We start from the raw sequence: 18,760 nt of genomic DNA, 5'->3' as shown, positions 1-18,760 counted from the left end.
CAAGGGAAAGGAGGGAGGGACCGGGGCACAATTCCTCACCCGGGACTCAACCGAAAAACGTTGCTCTTGGAGGGATAGTCCTTTTCGCTCCCTTGGAACTACAATTCCCAGCCTCCCCAGCGTGGCCTCCGCCTTCTCCTCCTCCCCTTTTGGGGCGGGTCCAAATCTCAGCTGATTCGGAGCGAAATCCCAACCGGCGCCGGAGGGGAAGGAAAGGAAATTGGAGCGGTGCCTTGCAAAACCGTAATGGCTTCCTAGGCCTCTTTGTGTGGAAACAACAGACGCGGGAACTTTGAGGTAAATAGATAAAGGTCAAGGTTTCTCCTGACGTTAAGTCCAGTCATGTCCGACTCTGGGGGTTGGGGCCCATCTCCATTTCTAAGCCCAAGAGCCGGCCTTGTCCGTAGACACCTCAAAGGTCATGTGGCCATTGGCATGACTGCACGGAGCGCCGTGAGGTAAATACACATCATTATTATTACAGGAGAGTCTCACTTATCCAAGCTAAACGGGCCGGCAGAAGCTTGGATAAGCGAATATCTTGGATAATTTTTGTAGTCAATGTTTTCAATATATCTTGGTATTTTGGTGCTAAATACAGTGTAGTAATAATAATAATAATAATAATAATAATAATAATAATAATAATAATAATAACAACAATCTATTATAACTGTATACAATAGAGTCTCGCTTATCCAACGTAAACGGGCCGGCAGAACGTTGGATAAGCGAATATGTTGGATAATAAGGAGAGATTAAGGAAAAGCCTATTAAACATTAAATTAGGTTATGATTTTACAAATTAAGCACCAAAACATCATGTTTTACAACAAATTTGACAGAAAAAGTAGTTCAATACGCAATAATGCTATGTAGTAATTAGTGTATTTACAAATTTAGCACCGAAATATCATAATGTATTGAAAACATTGACTACAAAAATGCGTTGGATAATCCAGAACGTTGGATAAGTGAGACTCTACTGTATTTATATTACATGCAATATTACTAATAACATTGCAATATAGCCGTATAGTACAATATAATAATATATAATGCTTATATTGTGCTATACTAATAATATAATATATTGTATGTACAGTAGAGTCTCACTTATCCAACACTTGCTTATCCAACGTTCTGGATTATCCAAGGCATTTTTGTAGTCAATGTTTTCAATCTATCGTGATGTTTTGGTGCTAAATTCATAAATACAGTGAAATAATAATAATAATAATAACAATCTATTATAATTGTATATTTATATTACATGCAATATTACTTATAATATTGCAAAATAGCCGTATAGTACAATATAATAATATATAATAATATATAATGCTTATATTGTGCTATACTAATAATATAATATATTGTATGTACAGTAGAGTCTCACTTATCCAACACTTGCTTATCCAACGTTCTGGATTATCCAAGGCATTTTTGTAGTCAATGTTTTCAATCTATCGTGATGTTTTGGTGCTAAATTCATAAATACAGTGAAATAATAATAATAACAATCTATTATAATTGTATATTTATATTACATGCAATATTACTAATAATATTGCAATATAGCCGTTTAGTACAATAATATATAATAATAATATATAAGGCTCATATAGTGCATAGATGTGTAATAATATTATGATAATACTATTATGATGTAATACAATGTAATAATAATACACTATTATAATTGTATATTTATATTACATGCAATATTACTAATAATATTGCAAAATAGCCGTATAGTACAATATAATAATATATAATAATATATAATGCTTATATTGTGCTATACTAATAATATAATATATTGTATGTACAGTAGAGTCTCACTTATCCAACACTTGCTTATCCAACGTTCTGGATTATCCAAGGCATTTTTGTAGTCAATGTTTTCAATCTATCATGATGTTTTGGTGCTAAATTCATAAATACAGTGAAATAATAATAATAATAACAATCTATTATAACTGTATATTTATATTACATGCAATATTACTAATAATATAATATATTTTATGTACAGTAGAGTCTCACTTATCCAACACTTGCTTATCCAACATTCTGGATTATCCAAGGCATTTTTGTAGTCAATGTTTTCAATCTATCATGATGTTTTGGTGCTAAATTCATAAATACAGTGAAATAATAATAATAATAATAATAATAACAACAATCTATTATAACTGTATATTTATATTACATGCAATATTACTAATAATATTGCAATATAGCCGTATAGTACAATATAATAATATATTATAATAATATATAATGCTTATATTGTGCTATACTAATAATATAATATATTGTATGTACAGTAGAGTCTCACTTATCCAACACTCGCTTATCCAACGTTCTGGATTATCCAACACATTTTTTTCTAGTCAATGTTTTCAATATGTCATGATATTTTGGTGCTAAATTCGTAAATACAGTAATTACTACATAAAATTACTGCGTATTGAACTACTGTCAAATTTGTTGTATAACATGATGTTTTGGTTCTTAATTTGTAAAATCATAACCTAATTTGATGTTTAATAGACCTTTCCTTAATCTCTCCTTATTATCCAACATATTCGCTTATCCAGTGTTCTGCTGGCCAGTTTATGTTGGATAAGTGAGACTCTACTGTATTATTAATATTACATGTATTATTTTATTATTATTAAAGGGATACATAACCACATTTACATGGAAGAAGATGAGAATAATGATTTGATCAGAGTTGGACAGTCTTATCTTAAATTTGAGCTTGATGTAAATATTCAAAAACATTTAACCTACCGATGTCTCAATTAATGTAATTTTATTGGTGTCTATTTTTATTTCTGAAATTTACCACCCTCGGCTTATGCTGGAGACAATGTTTTCCCAGTTTTTTTGTGGTAAAATTAGGTGACTCGGCTTATATTCGCGTCGGCTTATACTCGAGTATATACGGCAGGAGTCCCCAAACTAAGGCCCGGGGGCCGGGTGCGGCCCATCGAAGCCATTTATCCGGCCCCCACAGCACAAGGGCAGAAGGAGGTTGGGCTAAATGACCCAAGGGGTCTCTTCTTCTCTTAAAACCCTTGTTATTGTTATTGTTATTTGAAACACAATAAGATGAGTCCACAGCAGACACTCTGCTGGTTGTTGTATTGGATCATATGTCGGACACTTCCCAAGTATCTAGGACTGTGTGATGTATCGGCGAATAATGTGTGCAGATCCCAGTAAGGTGGCCTTCTGCAGCTGGCAGGTGGTGATTTTGTTAGCGCCGATTGCGTTAAGTGCAGGCCAAGGTCTTTAGCCGATTACCACTGGGACCACCTTGACTGGCTTGTGCCAGAGTTTTTGTAATTCGATCTTTGAATCCTCATATCGTGTCAGCTTTTCCAGTTGTTTCTCCTCAATCCTTCTGTCACCTGGGATTGCAACATTGACAATCCATACTTTGTTTTTTAACACAATTGTAAGGTCAGGAGTATTGTGTTCCAAAACCCTGTATTATTATTATTATTATTATTATTATTATTATTATTATTATTGACACAACGACGTTGTATGACACAGCAAACAAGATAGATATGCTGGATTTCGTTTCACAAAATCCCAAGTCGAACACTTCCCAAGTGTCTAGGACTGTGTGATGTATTTTCGGATGATGCGTGCAGATCCCAGTAAGGTGGCCTTTTGCAGTTGGCAGATCGTAATTTTGTCAATGTCTATTGTCTCCAAATGCCGGCTGAGATCTTTCGGCACGGCACCCAGTGTGCCCATCACCACCGGGACCACCTGCACTGGTTTCTGCCAGAGTCTTTGAAGTTCAATCTTGAGGTCCTGAGAGCGGCTGAGTTTTTCCTGTTGTTTTTCTTCAATGCGACTGTCACCTGGGATGGCAACATCAATGATCCAAACCTTGTTCTTTTCCACAACTGTGATGTCTGGTGTGTTGTGTTCCAGAACTTTGTCAGTCTGGATTCGGAAGTCCCACAGTATCTTTGCGTGTTCATTTTCCACAACCTTTGCAGGTTTGTGATCCCACCAGTTCTTAACTGCAGGGAGGTGATACTTGAGGCATAGGTTCCATATTATTATTATTATTATTATTATTATTATTATTATTATTATTATTATTATTATTATTAACATTGAGACTGGGTGGCCATCTGTCAGGGGTGCTTTGCTTGTGCTTTCAGTGCACAAAGGCAGAAGGGGATTGGATTCAATGGCCCAAAGGGTCTCTGCCAACCCTCTTTTTTATTGTTGTTGTTGTTGTTGTTATTAATTATTATTGCTCAGTAGCCAACTATAGTCCAGCATCCAGCGGTCCAAAGGATCGTGACATGGCCCCCTGTTTAAAAAGTTTGGGGACCCCTGATATACGGTATATAGATAGGAGTTTAAGATGGAAGGGAGCCCCTAAGGGTCATCTAGACTGACCCCATTTCGCCCCAGAAATGGCTTTCTTTCCCCCCGGCTGTTTTCTCTCTCCCAAATGAAGAATGCTGTCTCGTCTCGTCTTGTCTGGTAGAGAAGGAGAGACACAAACATGTCAGTGACGTCATCAGATGGTATTGTGACATTCCTGACCCGAAAGGCCTGACGCATCCTTTTCTGGGAGGCCGCCTTGCCCGAGCATTGTCCTCAGAGGGAGATATAGTATCAAGCCCAGGAAAAGCGCTGATAAGGCTGGATCGTCCTCCGGTCAGATGACTCGGATCCCATGACGCTTTGGCTTTGGGGTCAGCAACACTTCCCTGTGCCCTTCTGACCTCAAAAGACCCTCAGCCACTGGGTTGCTGTGAGTTTTCCAGGCTGTCTGGCCATTGTAAGCTGCCCTGAGTCCCTTCGGTGTATAAAAATAAAGTTGTTGTTGTTGTTGTTGTTGTTGTTGTTATTATTATTATTATTATTATTATTATTATTATTATTATTATGTTCCAGAAGCATTCTCTCCTGTCGTTTCACCCACATCCATGGCAGGCATCCTCAGACGTTAATAATAATAATAACAACAACAACTGGATATGCAGAGGATAAAAGTATAAACTCTGGAAGGAGTTCCTAAGGTATATACTCAGTGCTGACGGAGTACTGCTGGTGAAGAGAGCAGTGTACTCAGAAGGGCCTTGCTATTTTGAGGCCTGTTTGCTGCTGAGAAAAGAGAGAATAACCAGGACTTTATTCTTCTTTCTGTGGACTGAGAAAGGACTGTTTATGACTGTGGACTTCTGTAAATGATCAGAGGGAACATTGTAAACACTACTGTCTTTCTTTTGATCTCTTGGAATCAGTAAAGTTCCTATATTTTTGTTCTGCAAACCTGAGTGGCATGTTATCGTTCTGCGGGTGACTCTGGATCGCGGGCACACGTAAGAGCTTCCATTTAGCATCATCAATCCGTAACAGGTTATGGGCCCAGTCTTACGGCCTGTCTGATCCAGTTTCACACCTGCTTGTGTTAGTGCCACTGCAGAGACTTTTTTTTAAGATTGTAATTTTGTGAAGCTGTGCTTTGGCAAGAGGAACCTGGAAGGTGGAGGTGAATCTTGCAGCTTTTCCCATGGCCAGGCTCGGGGCCAATGCCTGGCTGCTTCCTGCCTGGGGGAATCTTTTGTTGGGAGGTGTTAGCTGGCCCTGATTGTTTCCTGTCTGGTATTCCCGTTTTCAGAGTATTGTTCTTCATTTACTGTCCTGGTTTTAGAGATTATATTTTTCTGTTTTATTATACCACAGTAATTATTACATATTATATTTGTAATCTTGTGTTACAGTAGAGTCTCACTTATCCAACATTCGCTTATCCAACATTCTGGATTATCCAATGCATTTTTGTAGTCAATGTATTCAATACATCATGATATTTTGGTGCTAAATTCATAAATACAGTAGAGTCTCACTTATCCAACACTCGCTTATCCAACGTTCTGGATTATCCAACGCATTTTTGTAGTCAATGTTTTCAATACATAGTGATATTTTGGTGGTAAATTCGTAAATACAGTAATTACTACGTAGCATTACTGCATATTGAACTACTTTTTCTGTCAAATGTGTTGTATAACATGATGTTTGGTGCTTAATTTGTATAATGATGACCTAATTTGATGTTTAATCGGCTTTTCCTGAATCCCTTCTTCTTATCCAACATATTCACTTATCCAACGTTCTGCCGGCCTGTTTATGTTGGATGACTGAGACTCTATTGTATATTTATAATCTTATATCATCTGCTTAGAACTGGATTATATGAGGCCCCTTGTACACAGCTCGATAAAATGCACACTGAAGTGGATTATATGGCAGTGTGGAGTCAAGATAATCCAGTGCAAAGCAGATAATATAAGATTATAAATGGGTTATATAGCTGTGTGGAAGGGCCTTGAGTCTACACTGCCATATAATTCAATTAAAATCAGATAATCTGTATCTTATAGGCAGTGTGGAAGAGGCCTAAGTGAGGCCTAACTCTGCCTATCCCCTGGACCGAGTGGGTTGCTAGGAGACAAAGTGGGCGGAGCTTAGCCTTCTAACTGGCAGCAATTGGATAAAAACAATTCTTCCTCTCCCTCTAATTAGGACTTTATGTTTATTTTCTTTTTGTTGTATGAACCTAGAGGCATGGATGAGGGGTTGTGCTGTCAATTTTCAAGGTTGTGGGGTGTTTAGTTTTGTTGTTTTGTCCTAGGCCGAAACTTCATTACCCTTTTATATATATAGATAGCTAGATAGATAGATTTTCTTCTCCGTGGCTCCAAATCTGAACCATATTTTGGGGTTTTTTTGGTGCTGTTGTTACCTGGCAGGCTGTTAGGACTTGTGGAGTCTTCGCGACTGCCTTTTCCAGCGTGGCGCGATGTCTGTCCCGGGCAACGCCTCCGTCCTCTGCCCCAACGGATCCCAGTGGGTGATGGAGGTCTTCAACGAGTGCGCCCAGGACGCCTGGGACCTGGCCAGCGTGGTCCTCGGCCTCGTCTCCATCCTTTGCTTCGCCGGCGCTTCCTTCCCGTAAGTCGTACCTGACTCCTCCTACTTCATTGCTATTCTGCTAGGGGGTGGGGCCAAGGACCTGGAGGCGGGGCCAATGACACAGTGGGTGGGACTAAGGGCACAGTAGGTGGAGCTAAGACCAGTGGGAGGGACTTTAGTCCCTCCCACTGGTCTTAGCTCCACCTACTGTGCTCTTAGTCCCACCCACTGTGTCCTTGGCCCCGCCTCCAGGTCCTTGGCCCCACCCCCTAGCGGAATAGCCCAAAGGGTGTGGCTGGGAGCACAGTGGGTGGGCTCACCGGTGGGCTTTGCACCCCTTCTTCTTCCAAGGAGCCCCAAATGCACTCTGTTCATGCTCATGGTGATGTTGTTCTTTGTTAAATGGAACACGCCCCAGCGGGGAAATAAGGTCATGTTTTTAATGCTCAGTGGCCTCTGCGCATGTGCCGAATTCATTTATCCTAATAGTTGCAAGGTGGCTTCTGAGCATGTGTAGAGTGAATTTATCCTTACTGGCCTCTGAGCATGTGCAGAGTGCAGTTCTCCTTATCTGTGCTTACAAAGCAGACTTTAAGAATGTGTAGAGTGCATTTATCCTTATCTGCACTTGCTAAATAGCCTCTGAGCATGTGCAGAGTGCACGTATCCTTATGTACACTTTTAGTCTCTGAGCATGTGCAGAGTGCAATTATCTGTGCTTACAAAGCAGAACCTAAGAATGTGTAGAGTGCATTTATCCTTATCTGCACTTGCTAAATAGCCTCTGAGCATGTGCAGAGTGCATGTATCCTTATGTACACTTTTAGTCTCTGAGCATGTGCAGAGTGCATTTATCCTTACCGGCACTTAATAAATGCCCTCTGAGCATGTGTGCAGTGCATTTCTCCTTATTTGCACTTACAAAGCAGCCCCTGAGCACGTGCAGAGTGCATATTTCTCCTGATTTTATCTAGATTTTACCTTTTGTCCTTATATGTGAGTTTTTTACGATTGGTTTTCATTGTTTTTAATCTGTTTTATGGTGTTATTTTATTGTTGTTGACTGGGCTTGGCCCCATATAGGCCGCCCTGAGTCCCTTCGGGGAGATGGGGTGGGGTATAAGAATAAAATTATTATTATTATTATTATTATTATTATTATTATTATTATATCTCATATCTGCACTTACAGATTTGCCTCTGATACAATGGGCGGGACTAAGAGCACAGTGGGTGGAGCTAGGAGGCCAGGGGGTGTGGCTAGGAGCATAATGGGTAGGGTTAGTTAGAAGCACAGGGGGTGGGGTCAGGGATACAGTGGGCGGAGCTAAGAGCACAGCAGGTGAGGCTAAGATCAGTGGGTGAGGCCAGGAGCACAGGGGTGGGACTAGGAACAGTGGGCGGGGCTACTAGCACAGTGGGTGGGGCTACTAGCACAGTGGGCGGGGCCAGGAGCACAGGGGTGGGACTAAGAACAGTGGGCGGGGTTAGAACAAGGGGAACCAAGAGCACAGTGGGCGGGGCTCAGTGTCTGGAGGCGGGGCTAAGGGTGCAGTGGTTGGGGAGAGCACAGTGGGTCGGACTATGAGTAGTGGGCGGGGCCATAAGTACAATGGGCGGGGCTAAGAGCGGAGTACTGTGAGACCAGAGGGTGGTGCCAAGGTCACAGTGGGTGGGGCTAAGAGGAGTGGGCGTGGTTAGGAGCACAGAGGGTGGAGCCAAGGAATCAGGGGGTGGGGCCAGGAGTGCAGTGGTTGAGATTGAGCATGGTGGGTGGAACCAAAAGCACAGTAGGCGGGGCTAAGAGTAGTGGGTGTGGCCAGGAGTACAATGGGTGGAGCTACCACATGGGCTGGGACCAAGAGCAGTGGGTGGGGCTAGTAACTGTGGGCGGGGTTAAGATCACGGTGGGTGGAGCTTAAGCTTGAAACCCTCCCCCTTGTGCAGGCAGTTCTACCTGTCGTGCAAGACGGGGATGATGGACCAGGCGCTGTCGCTCTACTTCCTGCTGGGCTGGCTGGGAGGAGACTCCTTGAACCTGATTGGCTCCTTCCTGGCCGACCAGCTGCCCCTCCAGGTAAGGGACAGCGGCCTCCGATCCAAAGGCCGGGGATGGTGGGACCCGGGACCCCCTGGCAGGCGCCGGGACCCCTCCCTTCCTTCCTTCCTTTCTTGTCCCTTTGCCAGGTCTACACGGCCATCTACTACGTCCTGGCGGATCTGCTCATGATTTCCCTGTACGTTTACTACAAGATCAAGAACCAAAACAGGACCAGTAAGTTGCCGTCTATCATTATTCTATCTCCAAAGCACTTAAGGACTTGGATCCAAGTTGAGTGATTGGCAGCAGACGACAACAACTTATTATTATTATTAATTGGATTTTGTTCTGCAGAGTAGTAACACTAAGGATAGTAATCATTAATGGACGTTATTTGGCAGAATAGTACTACTACTGATAGCCAACAATAACATTTCAGGAATTGCTTGGCAGAACAGAAATAATAATAATACAGTAGTAGTAATAATAATAATAATAATAATAGGCATAAAAGTCATTTTTTTAAAGTTTCTCAACAGAGTAGCAATAATAATAACAGTCATAATAATAATTTGGAAGTTGCTTTGCAGAACAGGAATAATAGTATCAATAGTAATAAATATTTGGAAGTTGCTTGACAGAATAGTAATAATAATAATAATAGGAATAATAATTAGACATTACATGGCAGAGTAATAATAATAATAATAATAATAATAATAATAATAATAGGAATAATAATTAGACATTACATGGCAGAGTAATAATAATAATAATAATAATAATAGGAATATTAGGAATAATGATTTGAAGTTACTTGTCATAACAGTAATATTTAATAATAATTGAATGTTACTTGTCAGAAAAGTAATGATGATATTGGTAGCTACTTGGCAGAATTGCAATAATAATAATAATTGGAGGTTGCTTGGGAGACAGTAATATTAATAATAGGAATAATAATAAATGGAAATGACTTGGCAGAACAATAATAATAGGAATAATGATAGGAAGTTACTTGGCAGAACTACAATATTATTATTATTATTATTATTATTATTATTATGGCAGAATAGTAATAATAATAATAATAATAATGATAATGGAAGTTGCTTGGCAGACAATAATATTAATAATAATAGGAATAATAATTACCCTGTTTTCCTGAAAATAAGACATCCCCAAAAAATAAGACCTAGCAGAGGTTTTGCTGAATTGCTAAATATAAGGCCTCCCCTGAAAGTAAGACCTAACAAAGTTTTTGTTTGGAAGCATGCCCGGCGCCCGCCAAGCAAAACACCATAGCATGCAGGATTGGTAAATGTACATCATAATAATAATAATAATAATAATAATAATAACGATCTGCCAACTGCAAAAGGCCACCCTGCTGGGATCTGCACGTATCATCCGAAAATACATCACACAGTCCTAGACACTTAGGAAGTGTTTGACTTGTGATTTTGTGAAACGAAATCCAGCATATCTATCTTATTTGCTGTGTCATAATAAATTATTATTATTATTATTATTATTATTATTATTATTATTATTATTATTATTATAGAGGGACTCGGGGCGTCTTACATACCAGTTGTATATGGTAATAATGGTAGTAACAAGAAATTCTTGACAGGAGTCATAGTTTGTCTGGTTTAGTTATGTTGGTTTGTGATGACAACTACAGTACAGTATAGAATCAATGTTCATTTTTTTTGTTGAATAATGATTATGAATTCTTCTTCATGGAAAAATAAGACATCCCCTGAAAATAAGACCTCGCGCATCTTTTTTTTTTTTTTGAACTGAACACGCCTACCTGTATTTTATAATGTGTTTTATGAATACTAATGTAAGTTAATAATTTTAAACTGATTTATATTGCACTGTATAATTTTCTATATGCGTTTTATTGTAAGCCGCCCTGAGTCCCCTGTTGGGTGAGAAAGATGGGATATAAATATTGTAATAAATAAATAATAATTTGGGAGTAAAAAATAATATAAGACACTGTCATATTTTTGGGGAAGTACCCTGTTTCTTACAATTACAGTCTGTAAACAATTGGTCTGATTTTTCTTACTTCAAGTTATGCTTATCCTTATGTGCGTCTCCTGAAGGCATACTATATCAGTCTACAATTTATGCAATGATAAGCCTTATTTCGCTTAATCCCCATCGTCCCCTGCTGTTGTGTGGCACCTAGGGGTTGGAGTCGGGGATGAGGTGTGGTGCCCACGCTAACCTTTCCCTTGGTCTCTCCAGTGTCGGCCTCCATCAACGCCGTCTTCGCCTCGCTCCTCCTCGTGGGCTCCGTCTCAGTCTTCTCCTCCCTGGGCGGCCCGGACGCTCCTCGGGGCAGCGTGGACCCCGCGACCTTCAAGGGGAGGGCCCTGCTTTCCTTGTCCGAAGCCCCCCCGGGATGGGAGGTGAGGCTGAGAGAGCGTGACTCTCCCTTTGCAAGAGGCGGGCAGGGGACTCGAACCCAGGCCCCCAGAGTCACGGGCTTGTGCTTCTCCCGCAGCCTTTCACCCGGAAGGAAATCATCGGCTTCGTCATCGGGTCGGTCTCCGCAATGCTGTACTTGGGCTCCCGCATCCCCCAGATCTACACCAACGTAAGCTGCCCTTTGGGATGTGTAGAGGCAGCTTTGGGATGTGTAGCGCGGCCCGAGAGGTGTGATAAACCCTCCCCGCTTGATCTCTGGTTAAAAGAGGATGGAGAATCCCGACTCTGTTGGACTACATCTCCCAGCATTCCTCACCGTTAGGATTTGCAGTCCAACCTTATGAGTGTATATATATGTATGTGTTGTGTATCTATAGCTATCTATCTCTGTGCAGTAGAGTCTCACTTATCCAACATTCGCTTATCTCTATATCTATCTATCTCTATATCTGTCCCTATCTATATACAGTAGAGTCTCACTTATCCAACATAAACGGGCCGGCGGAATAAGCAAATGTCTTGGATAATAAGCAAATATTGGATAATCAAATATCTTGGATAATAAGGAGGGATTAAGGAAAACATCAAATTAGGTTATGATTTTACAAATTAGGCACCAAAACATCACGTTATACAACAAATTTGACAGAAAAAGTAGTTCAATATGCAGTAATGCTATGTAGTAATTACAATATTTACGAATTTAGCACCAAAATATCACGATATATTGAAAACATTGACTACAAAAATGCGTTGGATAATCCAGAACGTTGGATAAGCGAGTCTTGGATAAGTGAGACTCTACTGTATTTATGAATTTAGCACCAAAATATCACGATGTATTGAAAACATTAACTACAAAAATGTGTTAGATAATCCAGAACCTTGGATAAGCGAGTCTTGGATAAGTGAGACTCTACTGTATACATATACATAAATTAGATGTACTGTAGGTCCCAGCAGCCTCGCCACAATGGGAGCTAACCCTCCAAATGAATTCCGGAGGCTCCAGGTTTAGGTCAAGAGTGATGGGAGACGTAGTCCAAGCATGCGGCTCTTCCTATCATTCATTCAAAGCTAGCCCAGAGTTGCCCAGTTGAGACTACAACTCCCATCTCACTCCAAGTGGCCCAGTTTAGACTACAACTCCCATCTCTTTCAAGTTCCTTTGTAGCTTTTATTCAATGCTAGGCTCAGAAAGGCCCAGCTCAGACTACAACTCCCATCTCTTTTGGGTTACCTCCCTGCATTCAAAACTAGGCTTGGAGTTGACTGTTTGGACTACAACTCCCATCTTTCCCAGCTTTCATTCCAAGCTAGACCTGAGTTGTCCAGTTCTCCCATCTCTTTCAGGTTCCTTCCCAGCATTCAAAACTAGGCTTGGAGTTGACCCAGTTTGGACTACAACTCCCATCTTTCCCAGCTTTCATTCCAAGCTAGGCCTGAGTTTCCCAGTTCAGACTACAACTCCCATCTCTTTCAGGTTCCTTCCCAGCATTCAAAACTAGGCTTGGAGTTGACCCAGTTTGGACTACAGCTCCCATCATTCCCAGCTTTCATTCCAAGCTAGGCCTGAGTTGCCCGGTTCAGACTACAACTCCCATCTCTTTTGGGTTCCTTCCCAGCATTCAAAACTAGGCTTGGAGTTGACTGGATTACAACTCCCATCTTTCCCGGCTTTCGTTCCAAGCTAGGCCTGAGTTGCCCAGTTCAGACTACAACTCCCATCTCTTTCAGGTACACAAAATAGAGCGAAGCATGCTTCCAGTCCTGAATAAACCCACGTTGTGTCTTCCCTTTCTGCTCCCAGTTCATGAGGAAATCCACCACCGGGATCTCCTACTCGCTCTTTGCTCTGGTGATTCTGGGGAACACTCTCTACGGGGCCAGCGTCCTGACGAAGAACCCGAACCCAGGGCAGTCGGAGGGGAACTACATAGTCCATCACCTCCCCTGGCTGGTCGGGAGCCTGGGCGTCCTCTCCCTCGACATCGTTGTATCCTTTCGCCTAAGGGTGATGGGAGTCACAGTTCGATCCCTAGAGAGAAGGGAAGCTTCCTCTCAAGTTCTTCACAAAAAGGGTACAGGAAGTTATTATTTTATAATAGACTAGCTGTGCCCGGCCAGGACTTAATTTTTCTTTTCTTTTTGTTGTATGAACGTAGAGGCGTGGATGAGAGGTTGTGCTGTCAATTTTCCAGGTTGTGGGGCATTTAGTTTTAGTTGTTTTGTCCGGTGCCGTGATTCCATTACCCTTTTATATATATATAGACTAGCTGTGCCCGGCCACGCGTTGCTGTGGCTAGCACTTAATTTTTCTTTTCTTTTTGTTGTATGAACGTAGAGGTGTGAATGAGAGATTGTGCTGTCAATTTTCGAGGTTGTGGGGCATTTAGTTTAGTTGTTTTGTCCGGTGCCGTGATTCCATTACCCTTTTATATATATAGATAGCTACGCCTGGCCACGCGTTGCTATGGCTAGGACTTAATTTTTCTTTTCTTTTTGTTGTATGAACGTAGAGGTGTGGATGAGAGATTGTGCCGTCAATTTTCGAGGCTGTGGGGCGTTTAGTTTAGTTGTTTTGTCCGGTGCCGTGATTCCATTACCCTTATATATATATATAGATAGCTATGCCTGGCTATGCGTTGCTGTAGCTAGCACTTAATTTTTCTTTTCTTTTTGTTGTATGAACGTAGAGGCGTGGATGAGAGGTTGTGCTGTCAATTTTCAAGGTTGTGGGGCGTTTAGTTTAGTTGTTTTGTCCGGCGCCGTGATTCCATTACCCATTTATATATATAGATATAATATGGGGGGCGAGAAGGAAAGCTTCCTCTCAAGTTCTTCCAGAAGTGGCCCTTAACGCCGCGATGCAGATCTCCTTCCAATTCTTCGCCTACCGCCAAGGGAGGCCGTTGGCGCAAAGAGACGAGGAAGAAGCGCTGCTCCGAGGGGAAGATCCCATAGAAAGCGGGCGGACGTGACCCGAACCCGAGACCCGAAGCGGATCCTCCTTCGGGAACGGTATTTCGTAGTCCTCCGAACGGAAAAAGGGCGCCTTTTGTTTCACTGTGATTTCTAGATCCTAAAAAAAATACAGTCAAAAGAATGGATTGCATTTCTGGAAATGGGCATCTGTGGCACGTTTTTGCACGATCCGTGGCTCCGTTTTCTTTCACGGACCCGGCCGTGTTTCTTTCACACGCGACTTAAAGGGACGGAAGCACCATTATTTCGCGATCGGAGAACGTGGTCATCACACCTTCCAAAGGGACGCAACAATCATGATAAAACTCTCGGCCAGTAACAACCTTTCGTCAATAAATAGAAAACCATGCTCTGTTTTTTGTGATTTATTTCCTTTTTTTGTCCTTTTTGAAGTTACGGAGGCTCAAGGATAAGATGGAGATTCCAATCGAAGCGTTACAGAATATATATATTTTTTTTCTCAAAAAGAAAGAAAAAAGAACAACCAACCAACCAAATGGGAAAAGAAGGGAGAAAAAAAATCAAAATTAAAATAATAATAATAATAACCAATTCTTTTGCATTCCATAGAAAATACAAAGAAAGCATTCTGGTTCGGAAGCAAGCCGAGTGTCGGGTTTGAATAGAGGAAGTTGTTATTATTTTGTCCCATTTTACAGGCGTTTTTTTTTTTTTACACCAAAAAAGAGGCAAAAAGAGCGCAGAGTAAATAAAAGGGATTGGAAATAAAACCTTTCAAGGCGAAAAAGGGACGGAGGGAAAAGGGAAAAGCAAAAAGTTTATACAGCTTTATTTGTCGGTCGTGATTTGGAAGAAATACCGTATGACGGAGGACAAAGAAAAAAAAATAACACGTCGGTGGCAGGCAGATGGCAAGGAAAAGGGAGGAAAACAAATGTCGTCTAAGGGATGAAACAAACGAAAAAGAGAGAAAGAGAAAGAGAGGAAATCTATAATGAACCACATGGCATGGTTTTTGTGAGCGCCGACCCAGGTCTCGTCTGCCTTTCCCTCCTCGTCCTAACTTTGCTGCTTCCTCTTCAGAGCCTCCACCAGGTCGTTCTTCAGCGCTTCCTGCTTCGATTTGTCCGCAAGGGTCTGCACGGTCCTGGGTGCGAGAAACGGGGAGGAAAAGCGTAAATAAAGGCATCTCGTACCAAGACGATGGGGGTGGTGGACGCACAGCCAGGCTGCAGGACAGGAGGGTTAGAGATTATTATTATTATTATTATTATTATTATTATTATTATTTATTATATTTATACCACGCTTTATTCCAAACGGTGGGAAAGTGGGGCACATGGCCAATAGGAAGGAGGGACATGTGTTCTAAGCTGCCCTGGTTCCCACTGTGGACAAAAGTGGGATATACGTCACATAAATACATTGTATTCTCGTAGGGTATGAATGTATTTTAAGTTCTTGACTCCCACTGGGAAAAGTGGGATATAAATCAAGTATATTGTATTCTGAGCCCTGGTTCCCACTGTGGACAAAAGTGGGATATAAATCAAGTATATTGTATTCTGAGCCCTGGTTCCCACTGTGGACAAAAGTGGGATATAAATCAAGTATATTGTATTCTGAGCCCTGGTTCCCACTGTGGACAAAAGTGGGATATAAATCAAGTATATTGTATTCTGAGCCCTGGTTCCCACTGTGGACAAAAGTGGGATATAAATCAAGTATATTGTATTCTGAGCCCTGGTTCCCACTGTGGACAAAAGTGGGATATAAATCAAGTATATTGTATTCTGAGCCCTGGTTCCCACTGTGGACAAAAGTGGGATATAAATCAAGTATATTGTATTCTGAGCCCTGGTTCCCACTGTGGACAAAAGTGGGATATAAATCAAGTATATTGTATTCTGAGTGGGATATAAATCAGTTAAGCATAATGTATCCTAAGCTCTTGACTCCCATTGGGAAAAGCGGGATATAAATCAAGTAAGTATATTGTATTCTAAGCCTTCTGACTCCCATTGGGAAAAGCGGGATATAAATCAAGTAAATATGTTGTATCCTGAGTGGGATATAAATGTATTCTAAGCTCATTGACTCCCATTGGGAAAAGTGGGATATAAATCAAGTAAGTATATTGTATTCTAAGCCGCTCTGGTTCCCGCTGCAGAGAAAAGCGGGATATAAATCAAGTAAGTCTACTGTATCCTAAGCTCTTGACTCTCACTCAGAAAAGTGGGATCTAAATCAAGTATATTGTATTCTGAGTGGGATATAAATCAAGTAAGTATATTGTATTCTAAGCCTTCTGACTCCCACTGGGAAAAGTGGGATATAAATCAAGTATATTGTATCCTGAGTGGGATATAAATCAATTGAGCATCATGTATCCTAAGCTCTTGACTCCCACTGGGAAAAGTGGGATATAAATCAAGTATATTGTATTCTGAGTGGGATATAAATCAATTAAGCATAATGTATCCTAAGCTCTTGACTCCCACTGGGAAAAGTGGGATATAAATCAAGTATATTGTATCCTGAGTGGGATATAAATCAATTAAGCATAATGTATCCTAAGCTCTTGACTCCCACTGGGAAAAGTGGGATATAAATCAAGTATATTGTATTCTGAGTGGGATATAAATCAATTAAGCATAATGTATCCTAAGCTCTTGACTCCCACTGGGAAAAGTGGGATATAAATCAAGTATATTGTATCCTGAGTGGGATATAAATCAATTAAGCATCATGTATCCTAAGCTCTTGACTCCCACTGGGAAAAGTGGGATATAAATCAAGTATATTGTATCCTGAGTGGGATATAAATCAATTAAGCATAATGTATCCTAAGCTCTTGACTCCCACTGAGAAAAGTGGGATGTAAATAAAGTATATTGTATTCTGAGTGGGATATAAATCAATTAAGTATAATGTATCCTAAGCTCTTGACTCCCACTGGGAAAAGTGGGATATAAATCAAGTATATTGTATCCTGAGTGGGATATAAATCAATTAAGTATAATGTATCCTAAGCTCTTGACTCCCACTGGGAAAAGTGGGATATAAATCAAGTATATTGTATTCTAAGCCTTCGGGAGCCTTCTGGCTCCCATTGGGTTAAAGCGGGATATAAATCAAGAAAGTATATTGTATTCTAAGCTGCTCTGGTTTCTGCTGCGGAGAAAAGTGGGATATAAATCAAGTAAGTCTACTGTATTCTAAGCCTTCTGACTCCCATTGCTTATTGTATTCTAAGCCGCTCTGACGGGGGATTTGGGGAGCTGCAGTTGAAAATAATAACAAAAGGCCTTTTGCCAGATTCCGGTCTCCATAGAGATCCAGAAAAAACAGAACCAAAAGAGTACTGCAAACCACAGCAAACCGACTGAGATCCAATCTCCATGCCTCAAACCCATTCACTTCCAGCCGCCTCTGGGGATAAGTGGGGTGATAGTAGTCATCCGAAGGCGGCCCACACACAGCCCTGGCTGCTGAGCATCCTGACCTGTCCAAAGCGTGTTCAGACCAAGAGCCAAACCAACCACACACCAGGCTGAACATGTCAAGTGCAAGGGGAGCAAAACCCACGGCGGGCGAGGGAAAGGCCTCGAAGGGAAGCGGGTCAGGGGGTTAGGGGTTAGTGGTGGGTGCGCATGCGGATCCCCCTGGGGCAGCGTTAGGGGCTTTGAGGGGGTTTAGTCCCTCCGGCAGGCCGGGCGGGTGGCACCGGGGTACCTGGGGTGGCCCTTAGTTATCATCGGTCTGGATGTACATCTGGCGCTGGGTCAGGACCTGGGAGAGCTCCCGCTGCAACTGCTTATACTTTTGGTTGTCGGGGAGAGCGTCAATAGATCTAGAGGAGGGCCAGTGCGGGAAAGGGAGAAGGGAGAAAGAAGAGTCAGAAGAGGACAGGCACCAAGGCCCACGCGGGGGAGGGAGGGAGGGAGGGAAGGAAGGAAGGAAAGAAGGAAGGAAGGAAGAAAAGATGGATGGATGGATGGATGGATGGAAGGAAGGAAGGAAGGAAGGAAGGAAGGAATAAAAGGAGGAAGAAAAGAAAGGAGGGAGGGAGGGAGGGAGGGAGGGAAGAAAGAAGAAAGGAAAGAAGGAAGGAAGGAATAAAAGGAGGAAGAAAAGAAGGAAGGAAGGAAGGAAGAAAAGATGAAAGGAAAGAAGGAGGGAAGGAAGGAAAGAAAAGAGGGAGGGAGGGAGGAAGAAAGGAAGGAAGGATGGATGGATGGATGGAAGGAAGGAAGGAAGGAAGGAAGGAAGGAAGGAAGGAAGGAAGGAGAGAAGGAAGGAAAGAAGGAAGGAAGGAGGGAGGGAGGGAAGAAAGGAAAGAAGGAAGGAAGG

The 18,760-nt window shown here is 41.6% G+C and overlaps 2 protein-coding genes across 3 annotated transcripts in view; one reads left to right on the top strand and one right to left on the bottom strand.

Annotated features, from left to right (window-relative positions):
* The first annotated feature begins 62 nt into the window (after positions 1 to 62).
* On the top strand, positions 63 to 14,795 carry slc66a1 (solute carrier family 66 member 1). Its single transcript, XM_062965584.1, has 8 exons — positions 63 to 297; positions 6,810 to 7,011; positions 8,920 to 9,049; positions 9,160 to 9,247; positions 11,279 to 11,442; positions 11,538 to 11,630; positions 13,272 to 13,457; positions 14,335 to 14,795. Exons 2-8 carry the CDS (start codon positions 6,860 to 6,862, stop codon positions 14,440 to 14,442), a joined length of 921 nt encoding a protein of 306 aa, XP_062821654.1. The 5' UTR covers positions 63 to 297; positions 6,810 to 6,859; the 3' UTR covers positions 14,443 to 14,795.
* Position 14,796: 1 nt separating this feature from the next.
* capzb (capping actin protein of muscle Z-line subunit beta) overlaps positions 14,797 to 18,760 on the bottom strand; it is a 92,430-nt gene continuing 88,466 nt past the window's right edge. The window contains exons 9-10 of one of the 2 annotated variants that reach the window (XM_062965586.1): positions 18,143 to 18,260; positions 14,797 to 15,554 (exon numbers count right to left, since the gene is read on the bottom strand). In XM_062965586.1, the coding sequence (XP_062821656.1) occupies positions 18,155 to 18,260 (106 nt within the window). In that variant the 3' untranslated portion in view covers positions 14,797 to 15,554; positions 18,143 to 18,154. The remainder of the gene's footprint in view (positions 15,555 to 18,142; positions 18,261 to 18,760) is intronic. The other variant, XM_062965587.1, reaches the window with a different exon arrangement.

The sequence above is a fragment of the Anolis carolinensis genome, unplaced genomic scaffold (genome assembly GCF_035594765.1).
Source record: "Anolis carolinensis isolate JA03-04 unplaced genomic scaffold, rAnoCar3.1.pri scaffold_15, whole genome shotgun sequence".
Classification (NCBI taxonomy): Eukaryota; Metazoa; Chordata; class Lepidosauria; order Squamata; family Dactyloidae; genus Anolis; species Anolis carolinensis.
The sequence above is the reverse complement of the archived record's forward strand: the minus strand, read 5'-3'. Positions and strand labels throughout refer to the sequence as shown.

Bases quoted from the DNA above. Each gene is read 5' to 3' on its own strand.
- slc66a1 (XM_062965584.1), top strand. From the start codon at position 6,860: ATGTCTGTCCCGGGCAACGCCTCCGTCCTCTGCCCCAACGGATCCCAG. The intron at 7,012-8,919 runs GTAAGTCGTACC...CCCCTTGTGCAG, and splicing joins TTCGCCGGCGCTTCCTTCCC to GCAGTTCTACCTGTCGTGCA. The intron at 9,248-11,278 runs GTAAGTTGCCGT...TGGTCTCTCCAG, and splicing joins CAAGAACCAAAACAGGACCA to TGTCGGCCTCCATCAACGCC.